At 51.7% G+C, this 22,646-nt stretch overlaps 1 protein-coding gene across 1 annotated transcript in view; it reads right to left on the bottom strand.

The window, feature by feature from the left end:
* Positions 1–2,632: 2,632 nt before the first annotated feature.
* PIP5KL1 (phosphatidylinositol-4-phosphate 5-kinase-like 1) overlaps positions 2,633–22,646 on the bottom strand; it is a 21,832-nt gene continuing 1,818 nt past the window's right edge. The window contains exons 2-10 of the mRNA XM_015405732.1: positions 21,972–22,172; positions 20,284–20,334; positions 18,845–18,999; positions 16,168–16,292; positions 15,116–15,150; positions 11,925–11,980; positions 8,716–8,828; positions 5,537–5,699; positions 2,633–3,176 (exon numbers count right to left, since the gene is read on the bottom strand). Coding sequence (XP_015261218.1) covers positions 2,633–3,176; positions 5,537–5,699; positions 8,716–8,828; positions 11,925–11,980; positions 15,116–15,150; positions 16,168–16,292; positions 18,845–18,999; positions 20,284–20,334; positions 21,972–22,172 — 1,443 coding nt within the window. The remainder of the gene's footprint in view (positions 3,177–5,536; positions 5,700–8,715; positions 8,829–11,924; positions 11,981–15,115; positions 15,151–16,167; positions 16,293–18,844; positions 19,000–20,283; positions 20,335–21,971; positions 22,173–22,646) is intronic.

The following is a 22,646-nucleotide window of genomic DNA, read 5'->3' as shown; positions in this document are numbered from 1 at the left end:
GAGGGAGGGAGGGAGGGAGGGAGGAAAAGAAAGCATATAGATGGGGAGACAGGAAAGAAAGAAAGGGGAGAGAGGGAGGTAGGGGAAAGGGGAGATGGAAAGGGGAGGGAGAAGAGAGATGGAAAAAAGCAAATGGGGAAGGAAGGAGGGAACAAAGGAAGGAAGGACGGAAGGATGGGGAGAGAGGAAAGAAGGGAGAGAGGGAGGGGAGAGATAGAAAGCAAATGGGGAAGGAAGGAGGGAACAAAGGAAAGAAGGACGGAAAGAAGGGAGGGAGGGAAAGCAAATAGATGAGGAGACAGGAAAGAAAGAAAGGAGAGCGGGGGAGATGGAAAGAAAGCAAATAGATGGGGGCAGAGAAGTGAAAGACAGAAGGGAAGGGAAGAAAGAAAGGAGAGTCAGGATGCAAGGGAAGTAGGCTGGAGGGGTGGGGGAGCAGCTCCCCAGCCTCTCCTCGCTTCCAGCTCTCACAAACCTCAACAGAGAGAAAGAGATGAAAAAAAGAAAAGGACAGAAAGAGAGAGAAAGTCCCCCTCTCTGCACTGACTGTAGGAGAAAGTGAGCCCCAGGATCTTTTGTGCCACTGGAACAACGCACTCCCCGTGGCACAAAAGCTCCCGGGGCTGGCTGTCTCCTGCAGCCCAGCTTAAAGCACAGGAGGAGGAAGCCAGCCACTCGCTACTGACAGCGCTGGCAACAGAGGCTGGCCCACCACTCTCCCCTCCCAACCTCCTCGCATGGCTGCCCAAGGCAAGCCTCCTGGGAAGCGGGAAAAGAACAGCAGCGTGAGGCCACAGGAAGGGTGCCCGGCTGCCCAGCCTCCCCCCCGTATGGCTGCCCAAGGCAAGCCCCAGACCGGCTGCGACCTCCATAGCCTGCAGGGAGAAAGCCTCCCAGCCGGCTACAGAGGGGAGCAGTGGCACAGTGGGTATATCCGATAAAAAATAAAATATAAAATAAAAAAAAAGGCTACGGCCAGCCTGAGTGCTCTCTGCCCACCCCCGAAAACATCCCCCCACCTTCGCTGGAGCCCCAGGCCAGCTCCTTACCACTCTGCACGGGAAAGCAGCAAAACCATGTGCAGCCCCCACCTCCTCCAGACCCAACTGAGGGCTTCTGGGGGCTGGGGGTGGGGCTTAGCTTCCAGAAAGCAAGCCCCTCCCAACCCACCTGAAGTCTCAGAAAGCGGAGGGAAAAACCCCTCCGCTTTCAAAATGGGGTGGGGGCGCAGGGTGGGGGCGGTTTGGTGCAGTGGTTAAGTGTGCGGACTCTAATCTGGGAGAACTGTGTTTGATTCCCCACTCCTCCACTTGCATCTGCTGGATGACCTTGGGTCAGTCACAAGCTCTGGCACAGCTGTCCTTGAAAAAGAGCAGTTTGTGTCAGAGCTCTCTCAGCCCTACCCACCTCACAGGGTGTCTGTTGTGGGGAGGGGAAGGGAAAGGAGTTTGTAAGCCGCTCTGAGACACCAGGTGAAGGGCGGGGTATAAATCCAATCTCTTCTTCTTGTGAGGTGCAGTTTGGCCACCCGTGGCTTAGAGGGAATGCTGGCTGGCACTGGTTGCCCTGAGGGAGGGCTCAGTCTTCCCTGGAAAATTTGGGGGCCAGCCCCCAAGCCCCCCTGTAGTTTACGCCTATGCTGGAGGGTGCTGTGATTTCTCCCAGGCACCTAAAGAATCGTCATGTCTTGACTGTTGCCCCTTATTTATACCTTTGCCCTAAGACCTCATTGATCCCGGCCGATGTTACTTCTTCTATCAAAAATAAACCAACCCATTTCTCTGGAGTGTCTATAGCCTTTAATGAGGATCCAACTTCCCTCCCTTCTTCACCATCAGTGGAATGGTACAATGTATTTTTGGGGCCTCTTAAGGCCAAACGAGGTGAGAATAGATCCCCTGAGCAGTTTTTAATTGGTAAATAGCAGCTGGAGGAAGGGCCTGAGATGTAGTTGGGGGCAGCCGTAACATGGTCCTTATACCATTTCCAGGAACTCAAACAGGCCTCTTGGAGAGGTCCCCATCACCCCATAGGGAAACATGTAGGCAACCTGTATCGCACCCTCCCTCACTGGGGCCAATGGCAGCTCTTGGTCCAATTAGGCTCAGGAAAACAACCCAGAGGAAGAAGGCTGATGCCCTCTCCCCATCGTGGTATAGCCCCAATCCGAACCAGCCCCGCCCAACCCAGAGCTGCTATTCACCAGTGCAAAAGTGATGCCGGGAACTATTCAAGGACCTTATAGCATCTGGTGTTATCTGAGTCTCTTGGCTGTTTCCTCTTCCTTGTCCTTTAATTCCATTTGGCTCCCACTGAGAAGTTTCTGAATGATCAACCAAAGTTCTACCACTGCTGATTCCAGTATTCATGATTTGGGCTCGCAGCTGTTGCAGAGGGACACAGCTGCACGCAAATACACTCGACGGCCACCACCATTGAACAGTCACAGCAAAGTTCTGTGCCCTCGGACCCGGAATTTCTCGGAGGCATCCACCAGCCGTCAGAATGGCGGTGCTGCCGGCGTGCCAGAGCAGGAAAGTTGCCTCGGGCAGTTTTGACTTCTGGAGGAGCTGGAAGGGCCCGCGGAGAAAGACGAAGGGGCACCGTCCCATCCCCTCTATCCCGCCTGTGCTCATGTGGTGTGCTCTTCTACCCACTGGCAAAGCCTCCTGGCGTAATGGGAGGGGCCAACAGTGGAGAAACTCTGTCCTCGATACCGGATGCTTTTCCAGAAATGCTCCAACTTCTTGCGGAAGCTGTACACTGTGAAGAGGTCGATGACGCCCACAAAGTAGCGAAATTTGGGCCCGTCGATTACATGCAAGGGATTCCTGGAATTAGGCAGGAGACGCCGGTTCTGTGCCAAGCGCAGGCAGGAGTCGGCAAGGCTCCCCAGGTTGGCATCGATCTCGGAGCCAGCCATGGGGAACTGCTCACAGCTGCTTGCCTGCGTCAGGTAAGTGATCAGGGCCTCCTGGAAGAAGTCACTTTGATCGGCAAGCGACGCCGCACCCATGTCAAAGTTGGATTTCTGCAACATGTAAATAAATTCGTGCAAACTGCTTCCAGTATTCATCTGGTCGAGGCTGGAGGCATTCTGCATGTCGGAAGAGAAGCAAGCCAGTTCGCTGGGTTCGGCGGCTCCGTGGATAAGGGAGCTACAAGGGATGATCGACCTGTGGGGAGGAACCAACAAAATCCACAGAGCAGTGAGAAGGGAAAGGAAGGGAGGCCTGGCGATACAACACCTCCACTACATATGGAAGGCCACAGGTTCAGTCCCTGGCATCTCCACTTAAGAAGGATCTCAGTCCTGGCAAAGACCTTGGAGAGCACAGACAGAATCTACTGGGTCGAGGTTTATGGAGACCCCCCGTAGGGATTTTCAAGGCAAGAGACATTGAGAGGTGGTTTGCCATTGCCTGCCTCTGCGTGGCGACCCCGGACTTTCTTGTTGGTCTCCCATCCAAGTACTAAGCAGGGCCAACCCTGATTAGCTTCTGAGATCTGATAAGACTGAGCTAGCCCCGGCCCCTCGAGGTCAGGGTGTTTTTGAAGACCGCTCTTTGTTATTTGTTGTCTTAACAACCTGAGCTTCCTTTGGATTTCCAGGAGTGACCCAGACTGTTCGGTCTTTATTTCAGCCCACAAACCATTGTTGGAGGACAGGATCACAGACACCGTGGACCCCGCAGCCCCACCCCGAAAAGGCAAATCAGTGGGTTCTACATCTGGGCTATCCTGGTCAGATTAGACCTTTCTAAAATTAAATGGGGGGGGGGGAGGTCCGACTTGATATATGGCAGCATTGCTTGCTGGAATGTTGGATATTTTATTATGGACTCTTAATTAGCTCAGCTGGAGGGAAGGGGAGAGACAGGATATTGCTTTCAATGAATAAAGGGGACGCTCCTCCGTTTTCAGACGAATCGCTACAGCCGCAGGTCTTCCACCCTGGCTTGCCATCATGGGCTAGAGTGCAGATCGCTTCTCGTCAGGCAGAGATGGAAGACTCCGACGAGGAGTGGGTGGAGCCCCTGACAATTCCACAGAAGGAGGCAGCAGAGGTACCTCCAGGAACCAGCCCCCTCCCCTTTGATGTGCGATAGGAGCCCCCCCACACACACACACCGGAGCCTGAGTCCATCTTCTCAGCTTGTCGTTGATCTAGGGAGGGGCCGTGGCACAGTGGGAGAGCACCTGTTTAGCACGCAGAAGGTCTCAGGTTCAGTTCCTGGCATCTCCAGGACAAGGCAGCAGGTGATATGAAAGACCTCCACCTAAGACGCTAGTGAGGTGCTGCCAGTCTGAGTAAACCATACTGACTCCACACAGGGCCTGTAAGACGAAGCCCTTCCACCAGGCTTTTCGGTGAGGCACAGCAGATGTCAAATATCATCTGGCCCTTCCTGTTACCTCCCCGTCACTAACTTCACGGTCTTCCGTTTTCAAGGACACAGAATGAGAGTCGCCTCGGTTTACCCAAGGCAGGGCACTTACAATCTGGAATCTCTTTTTCGGATCTAGCCCCTTTCTGCCTTTAATTGCCTAACGCCAGGGCACCCTTGTCATAGTTGTGAGGCAGTTTGATGGCCGCCGTTTTCAATTGCCTAATGCCAGGGCACCCTTGTCATAGTTGTGAGCAGGGGTCATTTCGTAGAAAAAGAGCTAGGGGAACTCATTAGCATAACTCATTAGCATATGCCACACCCCCTGACATCAGGGGCCCGGCGGTGGACCTGCAAGGCCAGCGGGAGTGCGAGGAAGCCCCGCCAAGGCCCTCCCTGGCCCCAGGCAGGGAGGGGTGGGGAGAGGCGGGGAGGAAGCAACTTACCCTCCCTCTTCTCTTGCCTCCTCCTGGCTGAATGAGGGCCGGAAGCGGGGCGGCTGGAAGCAGGGGGCGGGGCTTCGTCATGTGCCCCGCCCCCGCCCCTCACCCGGGGGAACTGTGTTCCCCTGCGTTCCCCCCCGAAATGACCTCTGGTTGTGAGGCAGTTTGATGGCCGCCGTTTAAGGGTTACGTTGATCGTTTTAATCTTGATTTTATTGTTTTATGTTAATGTGGCGACTTGCCCTGAGACCGCTTGTGGGAAGGGCGGGATGGAAATCGAACAGAATAAATAAATAAATGAATTGATAGACCAAGGGTCCGATTCAGTATAAGGCAGCTTCACGTGATGCCCACCTATGAGTTCCATGTGATGCCCACAGGCGACACAGCTCTGCCTTCTGACTTGGATCCCCGAAACCTCCCACTTCAGGTGCTACAGTGGGGCCCTGGTGTCTCTCCCCAGGAAGAGCCAGGGTTGCCAACTCCAGCTTGGGAAATGCCTGGACGTTTGGGGGTGCCCCCCGCAGAGGCCGGAGTTTGGGAAGGGAGCCCGGCGGGGATGTGATTCCACCCTCCGAAGCCGCCGCTTCCTCCCGGGGAACCGATTCCTGCAGTCTGGCGGACCTGCTGTCATTCCGGGAGACCGCCGAGCCCCACCCGGAGGCCGGCAACCCCGCCCGAGACATCCTTGCTTAGAGGGCTCACCTTTTTGTCCTGGCAATGATGTTGGCCAAGGTCCGGTTCATGGCCTGCTCGTCCTCGTGGAGGGGCTGAAACGCCACCAGGAGGCTGTAGTCCATCACGGCCAGCTCCCGGAGGAACTGCGTGTCCAGCTCCACTTGGCGCACGAACCAGGCGCGCTGCTCGTCTGGCAAGCAAGAGAGCACATTGGCGGCGATGTGGCAAGAGCAGAGGGCGGGGGAAACTGACTTAAGGATCGGTGGCCGAGACACCACGCGCCCTTAGCTCACTCCAGACACCAGCGGTGCAGGAGGAGAGCGGCTGGTTCTGCATCTGGCATCCGCTCCACATTTTGGCAAGTCTGCACTGGCTTTTCCCTCCGTTGTCTTACGGAACCCACGTTGGAACAGGAATTCCCCTCTGCCTGGCACGCCGCTTTCGCTTCCTTTGATCATCGGGTTTTGTGGTACCTTCTGCATAGATTTATGCAGGGGTCATTTTGTAGGAAAAGAGGTGCAGGGGGTCATTAGCATAACTCATTAGCATAACTCAATTAGCATAACTTATTTGCATATGCCACACACCCCTGACATCACCGGAAGTGTGTCAGATGGCAACACCCACCGCTCAGGCTCCACCGGACTGTTTTGGATTGCTAGCTATGGGGGGAGGGGGAGAGAAACGTGCTGATCTGTCCTCGCAGAGGAGGGAGAGCTTGTACCTGAATAAAACTTGGTCTTAAAGGTGCCACTGGATTGTTTTGGGCTGGGGGGGGGGCTCTGCAGCTTACCTGGCTGCTTCTTGCTCTGACTGAGGGCTGCTGGGAGCAGGGGGTGGGGCTTGTTGCATGTGCCCGCCCCCTGGGCTCTTTACTGCTGGAGCTCCGCTCCTGTGCGCTCCTGCAGGAAATGACCCCTGGATTTATGACCGTTCAGGGGTGACTTTGCAGTCAGTACGGCGTCGCCCCGGGGTATTTGAATGTGGTTTTTGAGCTGCACCTTTTTCTCCCTGTTGAGAAAATGTGGAGTGAATGCCAGATGCAGGCTCACCCACTGAGGAAAAGGTACAGCTCAAAACCACATTCAAATACCCTAAGCCAATTTATGGCCGTTCAGGGGCACAAGGATTTGACTGCTTCCTGTGTTCCCCTATCCCCAGCAGCCCTTTCAGATCCCAGGAAAGTCAAATCCTGGGGTTGTGCAATCCATGGGGAACCATGTGGGTCAGGAGGCTGCTCAGAGGAGGGGAAAGGGGGGATGACTGCCCTGCCCTCTCCTGTCTCTGCAGTTCCCCTGCCAGCTAAGCGGGAAGGGTAGTCGTTTGGCCTCTTCCCCCTCCTCAGCACAGTCCTGGAGCACACACGGCTGCTAGTCCACAAAGGTTCCACAGTCAACCTTCCCAGTACTGGAAGAGACTGTTCAGGCTGAGAGGGGTAGGGGAAAGATCCATAATAACCAGGGGTCATTTCCTACCGGAGCACCTCGGAGCGGCGCTCCAGCAGAAACGAGCCCAGGCCCTGCCCCCCAGGGGGGAATTAAATCATAGAATCATAGAATGTTAGAGTTGGAAGGGACTTTGCAGGTAATCTAGTCCAACCCCCTGCACTCTGCAGGAGCATAGCCGAAAGAGAGCCCTACAACATACCCGGAAGATGGTTGTCCAGCCTCCGCTTGAAAACGTCCAGCGAAGGAGACTCCACTACCTCCCGAGGCAGTCTGTTCCACTGCTCAACCACTCTTACAGTTAGGAAGTTTCTCCTGATATTTAGCCGGTAATGACTCCCTTGTAATTTCCACCCATTAGATCTAGTCTTGCAATCCGGAGCAAGAGAGAATAGATCGGCTCCATCTTCTGCATGACAGCCCTTCAAATACTTGAAGACTGCAATCATGTCCCCTCTAAGTCTTCTCTTTCCCATGCTAAACATACCCAACTCTTTCAGCCTTTCCTCATAAGACTTGAATTCCAAGCCTCTCACCATCCTGGCTGCCCTCTCCTGGATACGCTCGAGCTTGTCAACATCCTTCCTAAAATGTGGTGCCGAAAACTGGACACAGTAGTCCAGGTGAGGCCTGACCCTAGCAGAATAGAGTGGAACTACCGCCTCCCGTGATCTGGACACAATGCTTCTGTTAATGCTCCCTAAGATGCCTGGCTTCCCAGCCCAGTCTTTTCCAGGTGCCCCAGAGCCACAGGGCACCTAGAGAAGATCGGGCAGGGAAGCCAGGCATGTCTCCCCACCTCCCCTTCCTTCCACGGTGGGCTGGCTGGAGAAGGAAGGGGAGGCGGGGAGACACGCCCTCCTTTCCCCCTGAGCCTCTCCACTTTTGCAGAGAGACGGGGGGGGATTTAAATGCATGGCTTCTTGCCAAGGTGGGCTGGGCGGGGAAGTGAAGCGAGATGGGATTTAAAGTTTAAACCCCTTCTCTCTAGAGTCACGCAGCAGCAGCAGCACAATCTTTCCATTGTATTCTATGGGGCCTTAGAATACAATGGAAAGATCCTGCCCCCCCAAGCAGGAGGCGGAAAGGGCAGCTTGAAGGAAGCGGATTACGATGGAGTGTGTGGTGGACTAGCAAGAAAACGATAAATCACCAGATTTATGGAGAACTTTTAAACTTTCCTTTTGTGTAAACAATGACACAGCAAGCAGAATAAATGGCGTTGAAAACGAAACTTATAACAGGAACGGCCAGCACATCATCGCCGGCTACCAGACCGGAAGCGACCATAGACTTTCCCAAACTGATTTCTGCAGCTTTTCGCCCTCTACTGGACGAGATGACCACTTTAGCGACAAGCTGTATACATTGCAAAAGGAACTCAAAATTTCAGTGAGAAAGAAATAAAGTGAATGTTCCTGAAGCAACAACAGAAAGGGACCTGAGAAAGTGGAGGAGAATAAAGATGCAGAAGAAGAAGAGGGAGAAGGATGGGAAAGACTCTGATATTAATTCGATCACTCTGGCAAAACTCTTTGATTTTGAAGCAGAACTAGGGGTTCCTACCCCTAAAGCATTTCTTTCCCCATAAACTTGGGGATGTGTATGCCTGTACATGCTCAGAAACACGGTTTCCTTTATTGTTGCATCACATGTCCCACTACTGGGCTTGGAGTGTCGGTCGTTTCTGGACTGGCCGGAAAAGGCTGTTCCCAGAATGATCCATTCCGCACGAGGGAGAGGGGAGGAGGAAGAACCTACCGAGGCAGAGGGTCTTTCCTTCAAAGTTGAGATCCTTGAAAACCATGATTATCTGACTGCCTTCCGGGGCTGCCTCTACCCAGCGGTCGAGTTGACAGCCTTTGATATCATACCTGCAAGTTGGGGGGAGGGGAGGAAAGAGGAAGAGGGGTTAATCCCAAACAGCCGCTGGGTCTTTCAGTGCAGTCTCCTGGCCCACCTGCCTCACAATGGCAAGCGAGAAAGCAAAACAGGACTATGATCCTTCCACGCAAATATCCAGCAACTCAAGGTAAGGGCTCTGTTAGAACTGGCATCCACAAAGGGCCTTGCTAGGCATGACGACAGCGGGCCCATGCTTTAGATCTGGGGTGTCAAACATGCGGCCCGGGGGCCGGATCAGGCCCCTGGAGGGCTTCTGTCAGGCCCGCAGTGGAACCGGCTGTCTTCTCCTTCTTCTTCCAGTTCCGCTGCTGCTGCATCACCGTAGGTCTGCAGCTGACAGAGACACACCTGAACAGCAGACTCGAGACTGCAACAGCACAGACATTTCGATGTAATAATTCAGAGCAAGAGGTGTCAGTGATCAGACACTGCTAAATAAAGAAAATACTGCAAGAGTGCTAATGTTTTAAGCATGTTTTTATTTTAAGTTAAAAAAAAACCCCTTTGTGTTTGTGTCCTTTATAAAGTTTATATCTCCGCTACCTGGCGTTACATTTTATGACACATGTGGCCTGGCCCAACAAGGTCTCATTTATGTCAGATCTGGCCCTCATAATAAATGAGTTCAGCACCCTGCTTTAGATCAAGGGGATCTCAAGCAGAAAAGGAGCAGGCGGGGTGGTGCTGATTCTTTGCCTCGACCTGGATCCTACTCCCAACCCCTTTTTCCCAGCTGCTTTTCACCCGGTAATGCTTCAAAGTAGAAGTAAGACCCACTCTCGGGGGGAGGGGAGAATTGTGGGGGAGAAAGGGGGCAGATTTCAGCGTTTCTTCCAGTGCTTTTCAGGGTGAAATAATTCCTGCCCTATAACCCATTTCCAACCAGTCTGGCACAGCGTGCATTCTAACACAGGGGTCACACCACCATCACTGCTAGCCTCAAAAGTCTGGACTAGGTTTCTTCATGTCAAAAGTCTTATGTGTGGTGGCCGTGGAAAACCACTGCAGAAATCTTTGGTCTCCTTCCTTTTGTGCCTGGTTTCCCATGGGTACCAAAGGCACATGGAGAGAGCCCTGCCCCACAGACCTTAAAGAACGGGAGGAAGAACTGCATCCTGGGTAAGCCGTTTCACAAGATGGATGCTGTCCAAGTGCAACTGCACCCTCTACAGCCCCCTGCAGCTGCCACAAGTGACCATCCTTACATTTATTTATTTATTTATTTATTTATTTATTTATGCTTTCGACTTGTATCCCGCTCGAACCCCCGGGGGGTCTCTGAGCGGCTTACACAATTTCATTTATCCCTATCTATGGCCACATCGTCAGGGCCATACATCGTGGCCTTGGCCCATAGCTACAGTGGGGCATCTCAGGGCCCCACCCCCTTAATTTACAGCCATGCCCCACAAGAGGCAAGACTGGGGATTCGTATGGTGAAGGAAACAGGTGGCTTGGTTGCTTGGAGGGTAGGGAGGATTCATAGGGTTCTAATTCTTAAGCAATAGACCAATTCTTAAGCAATACATCGGGACCACACAGCGTAGCATTCAGACAAGAATAAAAGAACATGAAAGACACTGCAGACTTGGCCAACCTGAACAATCAGCAGTGGCTGAACATAGCCTAACTCCAACAGGACACAGTATTTTGTTCCAAGACACTGGAAGGCTGGACAACACTTTCAATTACCATGTCAGATTACACAGGGAAGCCATTGAAATTCACAAACATAAACATAATTTCTACAGGAAAGAAGAGAGTTTAAAAATAAATAGGGCATGGTTTCCTGTCCTGAAAAACACAAAAGGCTCTACATCTGACAATAGAGCCAATGGGGAATTAGCCCGGGAAAAGTAGCTTCTATTGTGATACAGATTGGTTGTTTGTTTCAGGTGACTTCCTTTCTAGGGGTCGAGAAGAAGGACAGATTCTCCATTACCTGTGTGTTAGTGTTGGACTATAGGCAGCTTAGAAAATGTAGCTGTTAGATGTTCTGTTTATTTGTAGTTTCCCTGTGTACCTTTACCCTTAGAAATAAAGGTTTTTAAAAGCAAAGAAATCTCTTCTTTCCAATAGAGCAAGATCCATTGATACTCTGAGTAATTTAAATACTTTTGACTATTTTTACAAGAACCTCCTCAGGAAAGCTCCTCCATTAGCATGTTCATAGCCTGGGGAACTCATACAAGATAATAACTCAGCCCTACCCCACCTTTCTGAGAAGATATAAATTACCTGCCTACCATTTTTCTTCACACCTTGACACAGAGAGTACTCCATCTTTCTGTGTTATACCTGGTGAAACGTCAGGTTCTACAATGCCAAGACCACGGCCACACAACCTGGAAAATCTACAGCAACTAATAGACCAGTGAATCCACCTTTGGAAGGTCTGGGAGGGGGACAGGGGTGCCAAGCTGGGTGGAGATGGGGGGGGGTGAAGCAGAAATTTAGATTTCTTTTGACACGCTGCGCCAACATTCAGCCTTGCGTGCTTCAGCAGCCTTGCATGTTATTTATGTATAACCTAGTTACTTCTGGCGTATTGATCACTTGCAGCATTGGTAAAAAGATAAAGGTAAAGGTTCCCTTGCTCGAAAGCCAGTCGAATCCGACTCTAGGGTTGCGGTGCTCATCTCCGTTTCCAAGCCGAAGAGCCAGCGCTGTCCGAAGACATTTCCGTGGTCATGTGGCCGGCATGACTAAACACCGAGGCGCACGGAACGCTGTTACCTTCCCACTGAAGTGGTACCTATTTTTCTACTTGCAATTTCTTGCTTTCGAACTGCTAGGTTGGCAGGAGCTGGAACTAGAGACGGGAGCTCACTCTGTCATGCGGCACACTCGGGTCTTGAACTGCTGAACTACCGACCTTCCATAGCCTGCAGTTCAGCGTCTTAACCACTTGAGCCACCGCAGCATTGGTACGGGTACATATATCCATAGATATCGCGTGTTATTTTCACAGAGCCCTTCACTCCCTCATAATGGTTGCCCCACAAGAAAGAAATATGCCCCACCAAAAAATCCAGGCTATGGGCCTGTCGTGGCCGGTCACTCACCGCTCGACAATCCTCTCGTGGGGGTAAAAGACACTCTGCATGATGATGAAATATCTCTACAGAGAAAAGAGGAAAATAAAACCAGTCTAGTTCTACTGACAGACAAGCCGAACATGCAGCTTCCTTCTGGCACGGTATGTCCCTCTCTCACACACACTAGCCTCGAAAAGACGTGCTGGAAAAACAAAAAGCAGTCCGCAGCAGTGTTCCCTCTAAGCTGAGTTAGTGTGAGCTAGCTCACAGTTTTTTAGCCTCTGGCTCACATATTTTTGTCCTAGCTCAGGCAGGATGGCTCCAGAGCAGACTAATTTATGCAGTAGCCAAATGGCTGGCTCACAACTTTAATGCCAGTAGCTCACAAAGAAGAATTCTTGCTCACAGGACTCCACAGCTTAGAGGGAACGTTGGTCCTCAGCATGCTGGAGAGGACTGTACCATGTTGTGATGCAAGTGGGTAATACCACATCAAAAAGCTGCCCCTTTGAAACGGGTCTCAGGGCAGATTTATCCTACCCGCTGCTACAATCATGTTCCCCCTCTCCCACAATGGCATGCTAAAGAAATAAAGTTTCGTGCCAAGGACAGGTGAATTGGTTAGCGTTTTTAAAATACACCGTTGGCAAAATTAAATCTGCTCGTCACAGGTAAGCATGCACATTAAAAAAAACTTCAGGACACTGAAGCTCTCTTTCACAGCATGTCTTTTTAAAGTATTGTCAGGATTCTTAGGGGAGGGGAAGTGGCTCAGTGGTAGATGCAGAAGGTCCCAGGTTCAGTACCCGGCATCTCCAGTTAAAAGAACCAGGCAGCTGGTGATGGGAAAGACCTCTGCCTGAGACCCTGGAGAGCCACGGAGAAGGGCTGTGACTTAGTGGTAGAGCCTCTGCTTGGCATGCAGAAGGTCCCAGGCTCAAGCCACGGCAGCAGGACACGGGGAGAGGAAAACAAACCTGACCCAAAAACTGGAATCAAGAGCCAAAAGGGTGAGAAGAAAGTCTAAACCAAGGGCCAATATTAAAAACCTAGTTGAAGAAGAAGAGATTGGAGTTATACCCCGCCCTTCACTTGGAGTCTCAGAGCGGCTGACAAACTCCTTTCCCTTCCCCTCCCCACAAGAGACACCCTGTGAGGTAGGCGGGGCTGAGAGAGCTCTGACACAAACTGCTCTTTTTCAAGGACAGCTGTGCCAGAGCTTGTGACTGACCCAAGGTCACATCAGCAGGTGCAAGTGGAGGAGTGGGGGAATCAAACCCGGTTCTCCCAGATTAGAGTCCCCACACTTAACCACGACACCAAACTGGCTCAAACTTATAATATACAAAAATACAAGTCTTTATTAGAAAGACAGCTAAAAACATACATAAGGGCCCAATGAAAGCCTCATTAAGTATATCCTAAACACAAGGGCCAATACACATGACCTGACGCGTTTCTGCCCTATTGAGGCCTTCTGTCTTTCTAATAAATACTTGTATTTTTGTATATTATAAGTTTTAACTAGGATTTTAATACTGGCCCTTCGTAGAGACTTTCTTCTCACCCTTTCGGTTCTTGATTCAAGCCCTGGCAGCTCCAGTTGAAAGGATGTGATGTGAAAGACCCTCCACCTGAGACCCTGGAAAGCGGCTGCCAGTCCGACGGACCCAGGGTCTGATTCTATATAAGGCAGCTTCATATGGGATATTATCTGAATCCTTGACGCTGGGGCAGGAAGGTGGGCTGGGGCAGAGAAGCCAAAAGAGGTATTCCCCCTTTCACTCGCACACAAGACAGAATGCCTCTTCTGAGGCGAGGCCTCCTTCGAAGAGGAGCTGCAGCTCAGAACTCAAGAACGCGAGGGCCTGGCCGTTCCATGGACGGAGCTCCTGTTTTCGAGAAAGATCAGACAAACGAGGCCACAATTGCAGGCGGGATCATAGTGCAAAGTGAGGGTATGTTAAGCTTCCCTCAAACGGTTTTCCCAAACTGTTCTGTGCCTCACTGAGACAAATACCCACCAGACTTTGCATATTTGCTGCCAACAAACAAACAAAAGATACCCACTGGTTTTACCACAGAGTTTTTGTAGATTCCAGTTCACATACTGACGTCACTTCTGTTTTTTACCAGAAGTGACGTCAGTGTGCCAGTGCATGCCTCATTTTCACCACCCAGTTTGGTGTCGTGGTTAAGTGCGCGGACTCTAATCTGGGAGACCCGGGTTTGATTCCCCACTCCTCCACTTGCACCTGGCTGGATGACCTTGGGCAAGCCATAGTTCTGATAAGAGCTGTTCTTGAAAAAAAGCTCTTTCTGACAAGAGCTCTCTCAGCCCCGCCTACCTCACACAGGGTGTCTGTTGTGGGGAGGGGAAGGGAGAGGAGTTTGTAAGCCGCTCTGAGACACCTTTGGGTAGTGAAGGGTATAAATCCAATCTCTTCTTCTTTTAATTGGAGCCCCCCAAACCTGATTTTTCAGGAGGGGGACCCAAACGTCCAGTGATGACTTGATCCCCCTAGTGAGGGAGCAGATGCTTAGTATGTTGGAACATTCCAAGATCAGACGGGTCATCTACGGCTAAAATATCTTAAGGGTTAACTAGGTGAGACACCAGAAAATGTAGGTTAAAAAACCCAAATTCCATGCACACCTACGTCAGCGTTACTACAGTGACTCTGAAAGATATACGGTCATTACCTAGCCAAGCACAGTCTTCTCCATGGACATTTCTCATGTGAAAGATGTCTTGGTGGACCCCTTAGGAAAGTTACCAAGCACTCCTCCCTAACAGACTACACACACTCTCCCCCCCCACCTAGGGATCCCAAGTCCCCCCGGAGGTCCGTTCCCCGGCGGCGCCGGATCGGGCCCCGGGGAGAACTCCACCTCGACGTGCGCATCACCCGGAAGTGATGCGTGCACGCCGGGCACGCTGGGGGCGGGGCCACGGCAATACAAGGGAAAACCATAGGGTTTCCTGGCGTCCTCCCGTCACATCCGGGTGACGTGCGTGTGGCGCACAGGACGCTGGCCGGGAGACCCCCGCTCCCGGCGAAGATAGACTTGGCAACCCTACCCCCACCCCCGCCTAAGGAATGCAATGGCAAACCGAGGGTAGCGATAAGAATGCAAGCAGTGTGACTCAAGACCCGGGAAATGCAATCAATTCAGCCCGCCTGTCCCTATTTCAGACGCCAGAGTTTGACACCTACCTTCTTCTCCTGGGGAACGATGATACTGTGGACCCCTGTTGGAAGGAAGGGAGGAAACAAGCAGGTGAGACCGGAAACCTTTTCAGCCTGACCCCCTGAAGGTAATTACGGTTTTAGGGTGTTTTCATTCATAAAGGGCCCTGCTGAATCAAACCAGGGGTCCATCCAGTCTACCATCTTGCTTCCCACGGTGCTCAGCCGGCCTAACTAGCAGGCCATGAAAGTGGGGTTGCCAACTTCCAGGTGGTAGCTGGGGATCTCCTGGGATTGCAAATGTCCTCCGGACAACAGAGATCAGAGCCCCTGAACAAAATGGCTGCGTGGGAAGATGGACTTGCTGAAGTCTAGGGCTGCCAAGCCGCGGCGGGGGATCCGTGCGTCTTCACAGGATCCCTGCCACCATCGCCAGGATGTGACGCTACGTGTCGCTCTGGCAACGGGACTCCGTTGAAGTCCCTCCCCTCCCCAAACCCCAACCTCCCCAGTCTCCACCCAGGAATTCCCCAACCCAGATGTGGCAATGCTACCAAGCCACAGTAGATTCAAAGATACTCTGTCCCTGAACAGAGCCAGTTTGGTGTCCTGGTTAAGTGCCCGGACTCTAATCTGGGAGAACCGGGTTTGATGCCCCACTCCTCCACTTGCACCTGGCTGGATGACCTTGGGCAAGCCATAGTTCTGATAAGAGCTGTTCTTGAAAAAGAGCAGTTTCTGTCAGAGCTCTCTCAGCCCCACCTACCTCCCAGGGTGTCTGTTGTGGGGAGGGGAAGGGAAAGGAGTTTGTGAGCCGCTCTGAGACACCTTTGGGTAGTGAAGGCTGGGGTATAAATCCAGTCTCCTCCTCCTCCTCCTCCTTCTGAACATGGGAGGTGACATTTCATCGTCATGGCTAACAGCCCAGGACACACTTCCACTCCTCCACTGATTTGTCCGGCCTCCTCCTAAAACCACCCAAGCTAGCAGCCAGATCTCCGCATCTTGTGCCAGCAAGGTCCATAAGACCATTACCTATTGTAAGAAGGAGGGTTGGTACTGCAGGGGCGGCTCCTTACCGAGGAATTTGACAAGAAGGGAGTGGGGGTATCGCTCCAGGTGCTCCAAGTATTTGGAAAGGTTCGAGAGGAGGAAATGGGTTTCTCGCTTGCTCTGGGTCTTCAGGAAGAAGCGTTTGTCCTTGCTGTGGGGAAGGAAGAGGGTTACCATGGGAGTGACTGTGGTGAGGTTCCTCACTCGGCCCAGTCCGCACACCGGCATGGACCCCATGTAAAGTTCCTGTGTCCAGTTCTAGACACTTCCCTAGCAATCATGCAAGTATTTACAGGGCATTGTGTCTCACTTTAGTGACTTTTCTCGGTCGTGTGCAACTAGTAAAGGATGGCAAGGCCAGGATTTAGTTCTCTCCTTACCCATGGACTCTGACCTGGACATCAGGTGTCAGAACCTAAGCAGGGTTGGCCCTGGTTAGTACTTGAATGGGAGACTACTGAGGAAGGGGACTGTACAGAATCATGGAAGATAAGTCTATCAACGGCCACTAGCCATGATGACTGAGGGCAACCTCTACATTCAGAGGCACTAAGCCTCTAAATCCCAGAGCCAGGAGGCAACATTGGGGGAAGGTCTTGCCCTCTGTGCCCTGTTCTTGGCCCCACAAAGGAACTGGCTGGACACTGTGAGACAGGATGCTGGACTAGATGGACCACTGGTCTGATCCAGCAGGGCACTTCTTATAGCCTTATGAAGTCCAGGGTTGCTATGCAGAGGCAGGCAATGGCAAACCACCTCTGTTCATCTCTTGGCTTCACCATACATTGGCTGTGACTACTCGAGGGCACTAAGAACATAAGAGACGCCAATGTTGGATCAGGCCAAAGACCCATCCAGTCCAACACTCTGTATCACACAGTGGCCAAAAATACCAGGTGCCATCAGGAGGTCCAGCAGTGGGGCCAGGACACTAGAAGCCCTCCCCCTGTTGACACCCCCCCCAAGCACCAAGAAGACAGAGCATCACTTGCCCCAGAGTCCCCATCTATACCTTGTGGCTAATACCCACTGATGGCTAATAGCCACTTTTCACCACGGCCTATGGACTCGTGATTTTGTTTTTTTCTTGCTGTTTAAAACAGAGACACCCACCCTTTTATAGAAGAATGTATGGAGTCTCTCTCTCTCTCTCTCTCTCTCTCTCTCTCACACACACACACACACACACACACACATACACACACACACACACATATTCCTGCCCTGGAGGAGTATCTCTTTGTGCCTCTTTACACTCCGGTTGCATATTTGTAGATAAATTAAATAGTATGGTTTTCTTATGCTGCATCTGTGATTTTAAAGCCCTCTTACTGCTGCTGTCAGTGGTTGTTATACTGAATTTTATGGCTGGTTTCATTTTAACGGCAGGCTGTGATTTGATGTTATGGCTGTTGTTTTGATGTAGTGTTTTAATTATTGATCTTATCCTGTCTTTTATTGGGGTTTTTTTGTGTCCCATTGGAAACTACTTCATGAGCCCCCTGGGTTAGGCCCACAGGCTATAAATTTGCAAATAGTAAACACATCAATCCAGGAAACAACTAGGAATGTACAGAAATGTGTTTTATTTTCATTCTCAAAGCCTTTTCATTTCACCCTTTCTTCGTTGCGGCCATTCCAGACCCTTTTTGTGCGTGTTTGTTTTTCTGTGCCATTTTTACGCGATGTATCTTTTATATACAACTGATGGGGAAAAGTTAAATGGGGAACATTTGGGCTCAAGGAAGCAGAAAGTAGTACGGAAAGAATGACTTGGGCATTCGGTCTGCACAAGGGGGAGGCAAAGCTACAAAATAGCAGGGATGAGAGATCTAAACCAGTCCTTAAACCTCTCTCTCCAGGACTGGTTATTGGTCCAAGCCACTCTACCATTGATTTGGGACAGCAAAAGGCACCACCACCGGGCACATTTCTCTCCCAGCCATCAGTAGCAGGGGGGAGATGGCTGGCCTGTTACTGGTGTTGCCAATCCCCAGGTGGGGATTGCAGTCTTCAAGTATTTGAAGGGCTGTCATGCAGAAGATGGAGCAGATCTATTCTCTCTTGCTCCGGACTGCAAGACTAGATCTAATGGGTGGAAATTACCAGGGAGTCGTTACCGGCTAAATATCAGGAGAGACTTCCTAACTGCAAGAGTGGTTGAGCAGTGGAACAGACTGCCTCGGGAGGTGGTGGAGGCTCCTTCGCTGGACGTTTTCAAGCGGAGGCTGGACGACCATCTTCCGGGTATGTTGTAGGGCTCTCTTTCGGCTATGCTCCTGCAGAGTGCAGGGGGTTGGACTAGATGACCTGCAAGGTCCCTTCCAGCTCTAACATTCTATGATCTCCTGGAATTACAACTGATCTGCAGACTTCAGAAATCAGTTCCCTCGCCCCAAATGGCTGCTTTGAAGAGGGGGGCTGTACCCCACTGAGGTCCCCCTCCCCAGCCCCGCCCTCCCCAGGCCCTACTCTCAAGTATCCAGCAATTTCCCAGGTGAAGTTGGCAACCCTAGCTCCTACCAGCCGGTTTGGACACAGCTGGCAGCAGCGGGGGGGGGGGGGGGCTGGGGGGCGGCCAGGAAGGCAGGGGTGTACCTTATCTGGGGAGGTAAAAATGCCTCAGACCAGCCGTGCCTCTCGCCACTGGGATAAACAACAAACCTGTCTGCGTTCCCGCGCCCCACGTGAGGACACACTTACGTGAGGAAAAAGTTGGCAGTGCTCTTTGAGTTGCTGATGAACTGCAGGTAGGCGCTCTCGCAGCTCAGAGACTGCTGGTAATCCCTGTCCGCCATGCCAAGGAACTGCCTGAACCTGGCAAAAGCGGGGCCTGCGTACGTCCTCATCTCGAAGCCCTGCAGCAATGCAGAACTGAGTCACGTAACCAGGGAGGAAAAGAGGGTTAACGGGGGTGTCCCAGAAGCCCCTGCAGTGGGAGGGAGGACCCAGACACAAAGCCCCTTCCTTGGGATGCCAACTGCCCTGCCCCCCCCCCTTTCTAGGGTTGCTAAGTCCTACCTTCGTAATAGCGGGGGGAGTCCCAGACGTCCCTGGGAGTCTCCTGGCGTGCGCACTTTGCGAGCATGCCGCAAGCACGTCACCCAGAAGTGACGCAATCGCGCCAGGCACGTTGGGGCGGGGCCACAATAATTCGATGGGAAACCATAGAGTTTTCCCTCAGATGATAGAGCGTCCCCCTAGGCTTGCCAAGTCCCCCCGGGGGGCGGGGAAACCCCCGCCCCAGAGGCCCGTTCCCCGCTGCTGGCGGATCGGGCCCCGGGGGGAACCCCACATCCCAAAGTACGTGACGTGCATGTCACCCGGAAGTGACGCGACCACGCTGGGCACACTGAGGGTGGGGCCACGGTCATCTGAGGGAAAACTCTCATGCGCGCGTGCTCCGGGAAACAGCCGGGAGTCCCCCGCTCCAGCTAAAGGTAAGACTTGGCAACCCTAGTCCCCCCCGCAACGTGCCCAACATGATTGCGTCACCTCTGGGTGACGTGTTTACGCCGGTCGTGTCATGTGATTTGGGGGTGGGGTCCCCCTCGGTGGTCCAATCCCCGCCAGTGGGGAACGGGCCTTTCGGGGCGGGGGTTTCCCTGCCCCCCTGGGGGACTTGGCAACCCTTCCCCTTTCTGCTTCCTCCCACCCGGGCTTAACCACTGGGCAGGCGGGGTGGGCCACTGCCACTAGGGTTACCAACCTCCAGATGGGGACTGGAGTTGCCCCAGGATTACAACTGGTCTCCAGACCACAGGGATCAGTCCCCTAAAGGGGGTGGAGTCTCTGGCAGCCTATCCCTGCTGAGTCACCTCCTCAGGCTCCGCCCCCAAATCACCAGGGATTTCCAGACCTGGAGCTGGCAACCCTAAGTCTGCCACCAACCTGGGGGAAATGACAAGGAACAAGTAGCCTCCAGCCACAATTCTTTACGGGTGTGCACCATCTAAATCTGGCCCCAAGGAAAGCATTGTGCAGATTCTTTACACGTGTTAACCAAAAAATTTACTCTGCTTCCATTAGTGAGGGAGGGGACTGAGGTATGCACAGAAGCGGTTCCCGGTTAGGAGCTGGGTGGTGCTGGACAACTCTGGGACATGTCCCATGGTCCACTCAACCACGTATCTTGCACCTACCTCATGGGCCTGTTTAAGCACTGCAGTAAAATCCGACTCGCCAAGGATACCCTGGAGGAGAGAGAAAGGGGGAGAGGAAAGGGTGATGTGCCAAAATCAGGACACTGGCAACAGAAAACATTCCCATCTGCCATCTTTTCCTTTGGCCTCCCATTTAATTGTTGCAGTTACTCCTTTTCAGAAAACTTCCTATGTTTGTCAAACATAACTAGGATTATCATCCATTAAAGAAACCCAAGTCTATTGAGAGTCTGAGTCAATCGCTTCATTGGTTCGACATGAGTATGAGGAAAAAGACCCTACCTGGTGGAACGAGCTCGCAGAGGAGATCAGGGCCCTGCGGGACCTTTTGCAGTTCCGCAGGGCATTGCAAGATGGAGCTCTTCCGCCAGGCATTTAATTATAGCTTTGGATATTATAGCTTTGGAAAAAGTGCAGAAAAGGGCAACTCGAATGATAAAAGGGTTAGAACACTTTCCCTATGAGGAAAGGTTAAAGCGCTTAGGGCTCTTTAGCTTGGAGAAACGACGACTGAAGGGTGACGTGATTGAGGTTTATAAGATTATGCATGGGATAGAGCAGGTAGAGAAAGAGGTACTTTTCTCCCTTTCTCACAATACAAGAACTCGTGGGCACTCCATGAAATTGCTGAGCGGTCGGGTTAGAACGGATAAAAGGAAGCACTTCTTCACCCAAAGAGTGATTAACACATGGAATTCACTGCCACAGGAAGTGGTGGCAGCTACAGCATGGACGGCTTCAAAAGGGAATTAGATAAGCATATGGAGCAGACGTCCATCAGTGGCTATTAGCCACAAGGTATAGATAGGGGCTCTGGGGCAAGTGATGCTCTGTCTTCTTGGTGCTTGGGGGGGCGTCAACAGGGGGAGGGCTTCTAATGTCCTGGCCCCACTGCTGGACCTCCTGATGGCACCTGGTATTTTTGGCCACTGTGTGACAGAGTGTTGGACTGGATGGGCCTTTGGCCTGATCCAACATTGGCGTCTCTTATGTTCTTATGTAATTAGGGGCTGCCGCTACTGCAGACCGCTATTGCAGGCCGTTACTGCAGAGCTCTGGTCTGTGGTTTTAAGATCCAACTGATTATGAGCAGAAACATTGTGGAACATCTGGGCAGTGGAAATTTACTCTGACAAATACCATCTAGGTTAATTTTTAACTGCCGCCAGCACTTTGCATTTATATTGTTTTTATTTGTATGGTTAAATATCTGTGTAATTTTAATGTATTTATGTTTTTATGGAAGCCGCCCTGAGCCCGCTTTGCGGGGAGGGCGGGGTATAAATTTGATAATAAATTAAAAAATAAGCAAAAGAGCAACCGTTTTAAAGAAGCAAAGAATACTCTCTGTTTAGACAACGCATGCCGGTATAGAACCAGATGATATATTAGAAGAGGCATTTTCGCTGTCTCTCTCAGCCAGGATGGAATACCTCTTCTAAGAGGACATTGGCCCTCTGCAGCAGTTAATAAGTCATTGTAAAAATTAATTCCTACGACATTAAAAATATTAATCCATGTTAAAAGATCTCAAGTCTGTGGACATTTCCCCAAGAGTCTCCCGGCAGGAAGAAACCCATGGCCATGGCTGCAGGTCACGGAGGACTCCTGTCTCATGGCTAATAAGACAAAGAGGGTCAGACCCTTGCATTCTGACCGATGCTCACTGTCGTTGGTGGATTATCCATCGCCTCTTGAATTGCTGCCTTCAGCCCCTCTTTCAGCAGGCATGTGAAGTCGTAGAACTCATGGTCATGGTTAATCTCAAAGAAACCCAAAAGCTTCCATTGTTCACGAATTTTCCAGAGGCGCCGAAGCTTTCTTGAACGAGTCCATGTCCCCCTCCTACGCTTGTTTGAGTAGTCAACCTGCGGGAGGGTAGGGGACACAGAATAGGGAAGGTGTTAGAGAAAGGTTCTGGCCTAACCTTTCTACCTCAGCCCCTCCTTTTTCCTGTTACATTTGGAATGTACACTTGAAAGATTCATGATGGAATTCACACCATCCCTCTCTGTCTCAACTCCCTGCTCCCCCCATAAGAAGAATTCCCTGTATGATTTTCCCTGCATGCATCTGAAGAAGTGAACTGTGACTCACAAAAACATATATCAATACTGTTAGTCTTTAAGGCGTTTTATTTTGCAATGGCAGATGTACACAGATATCTCTTTGCAAATCACATACACATTTCACTACTTCAGGTACATGCAGGCAGAGGTCATTTCGGGGGAATCGCGGGGGATCGCAGTTCCCCCGGGTGAGGTACGGGGGGGCACATGACGAAACCCTGCCCCCTGCTTCCGGCCACCCCACTTTCAGCTCTCATTCAGCCAGGAGGAGGC

Source organism: Gekko japonicus, unplaced genomic scaffold (genome assembly GCF_001447785.1).
Source record: "Gekko japonicus isolate JY-2015 unplaced genomic scaffold, Gekko_japonicus_V1.1 scaffold1491, whole genome shotgun sequence".
NCBI lineage: Eukaryota > Metazoa > Chordata > Lepidosauria > Squamata > Gekkonidae > Gekko > Gekko japonicus.
Note: the sequence above shows the minus strand (reverse complement) of the source record. Positions and strands in the feature narration are given on the sequence as shown.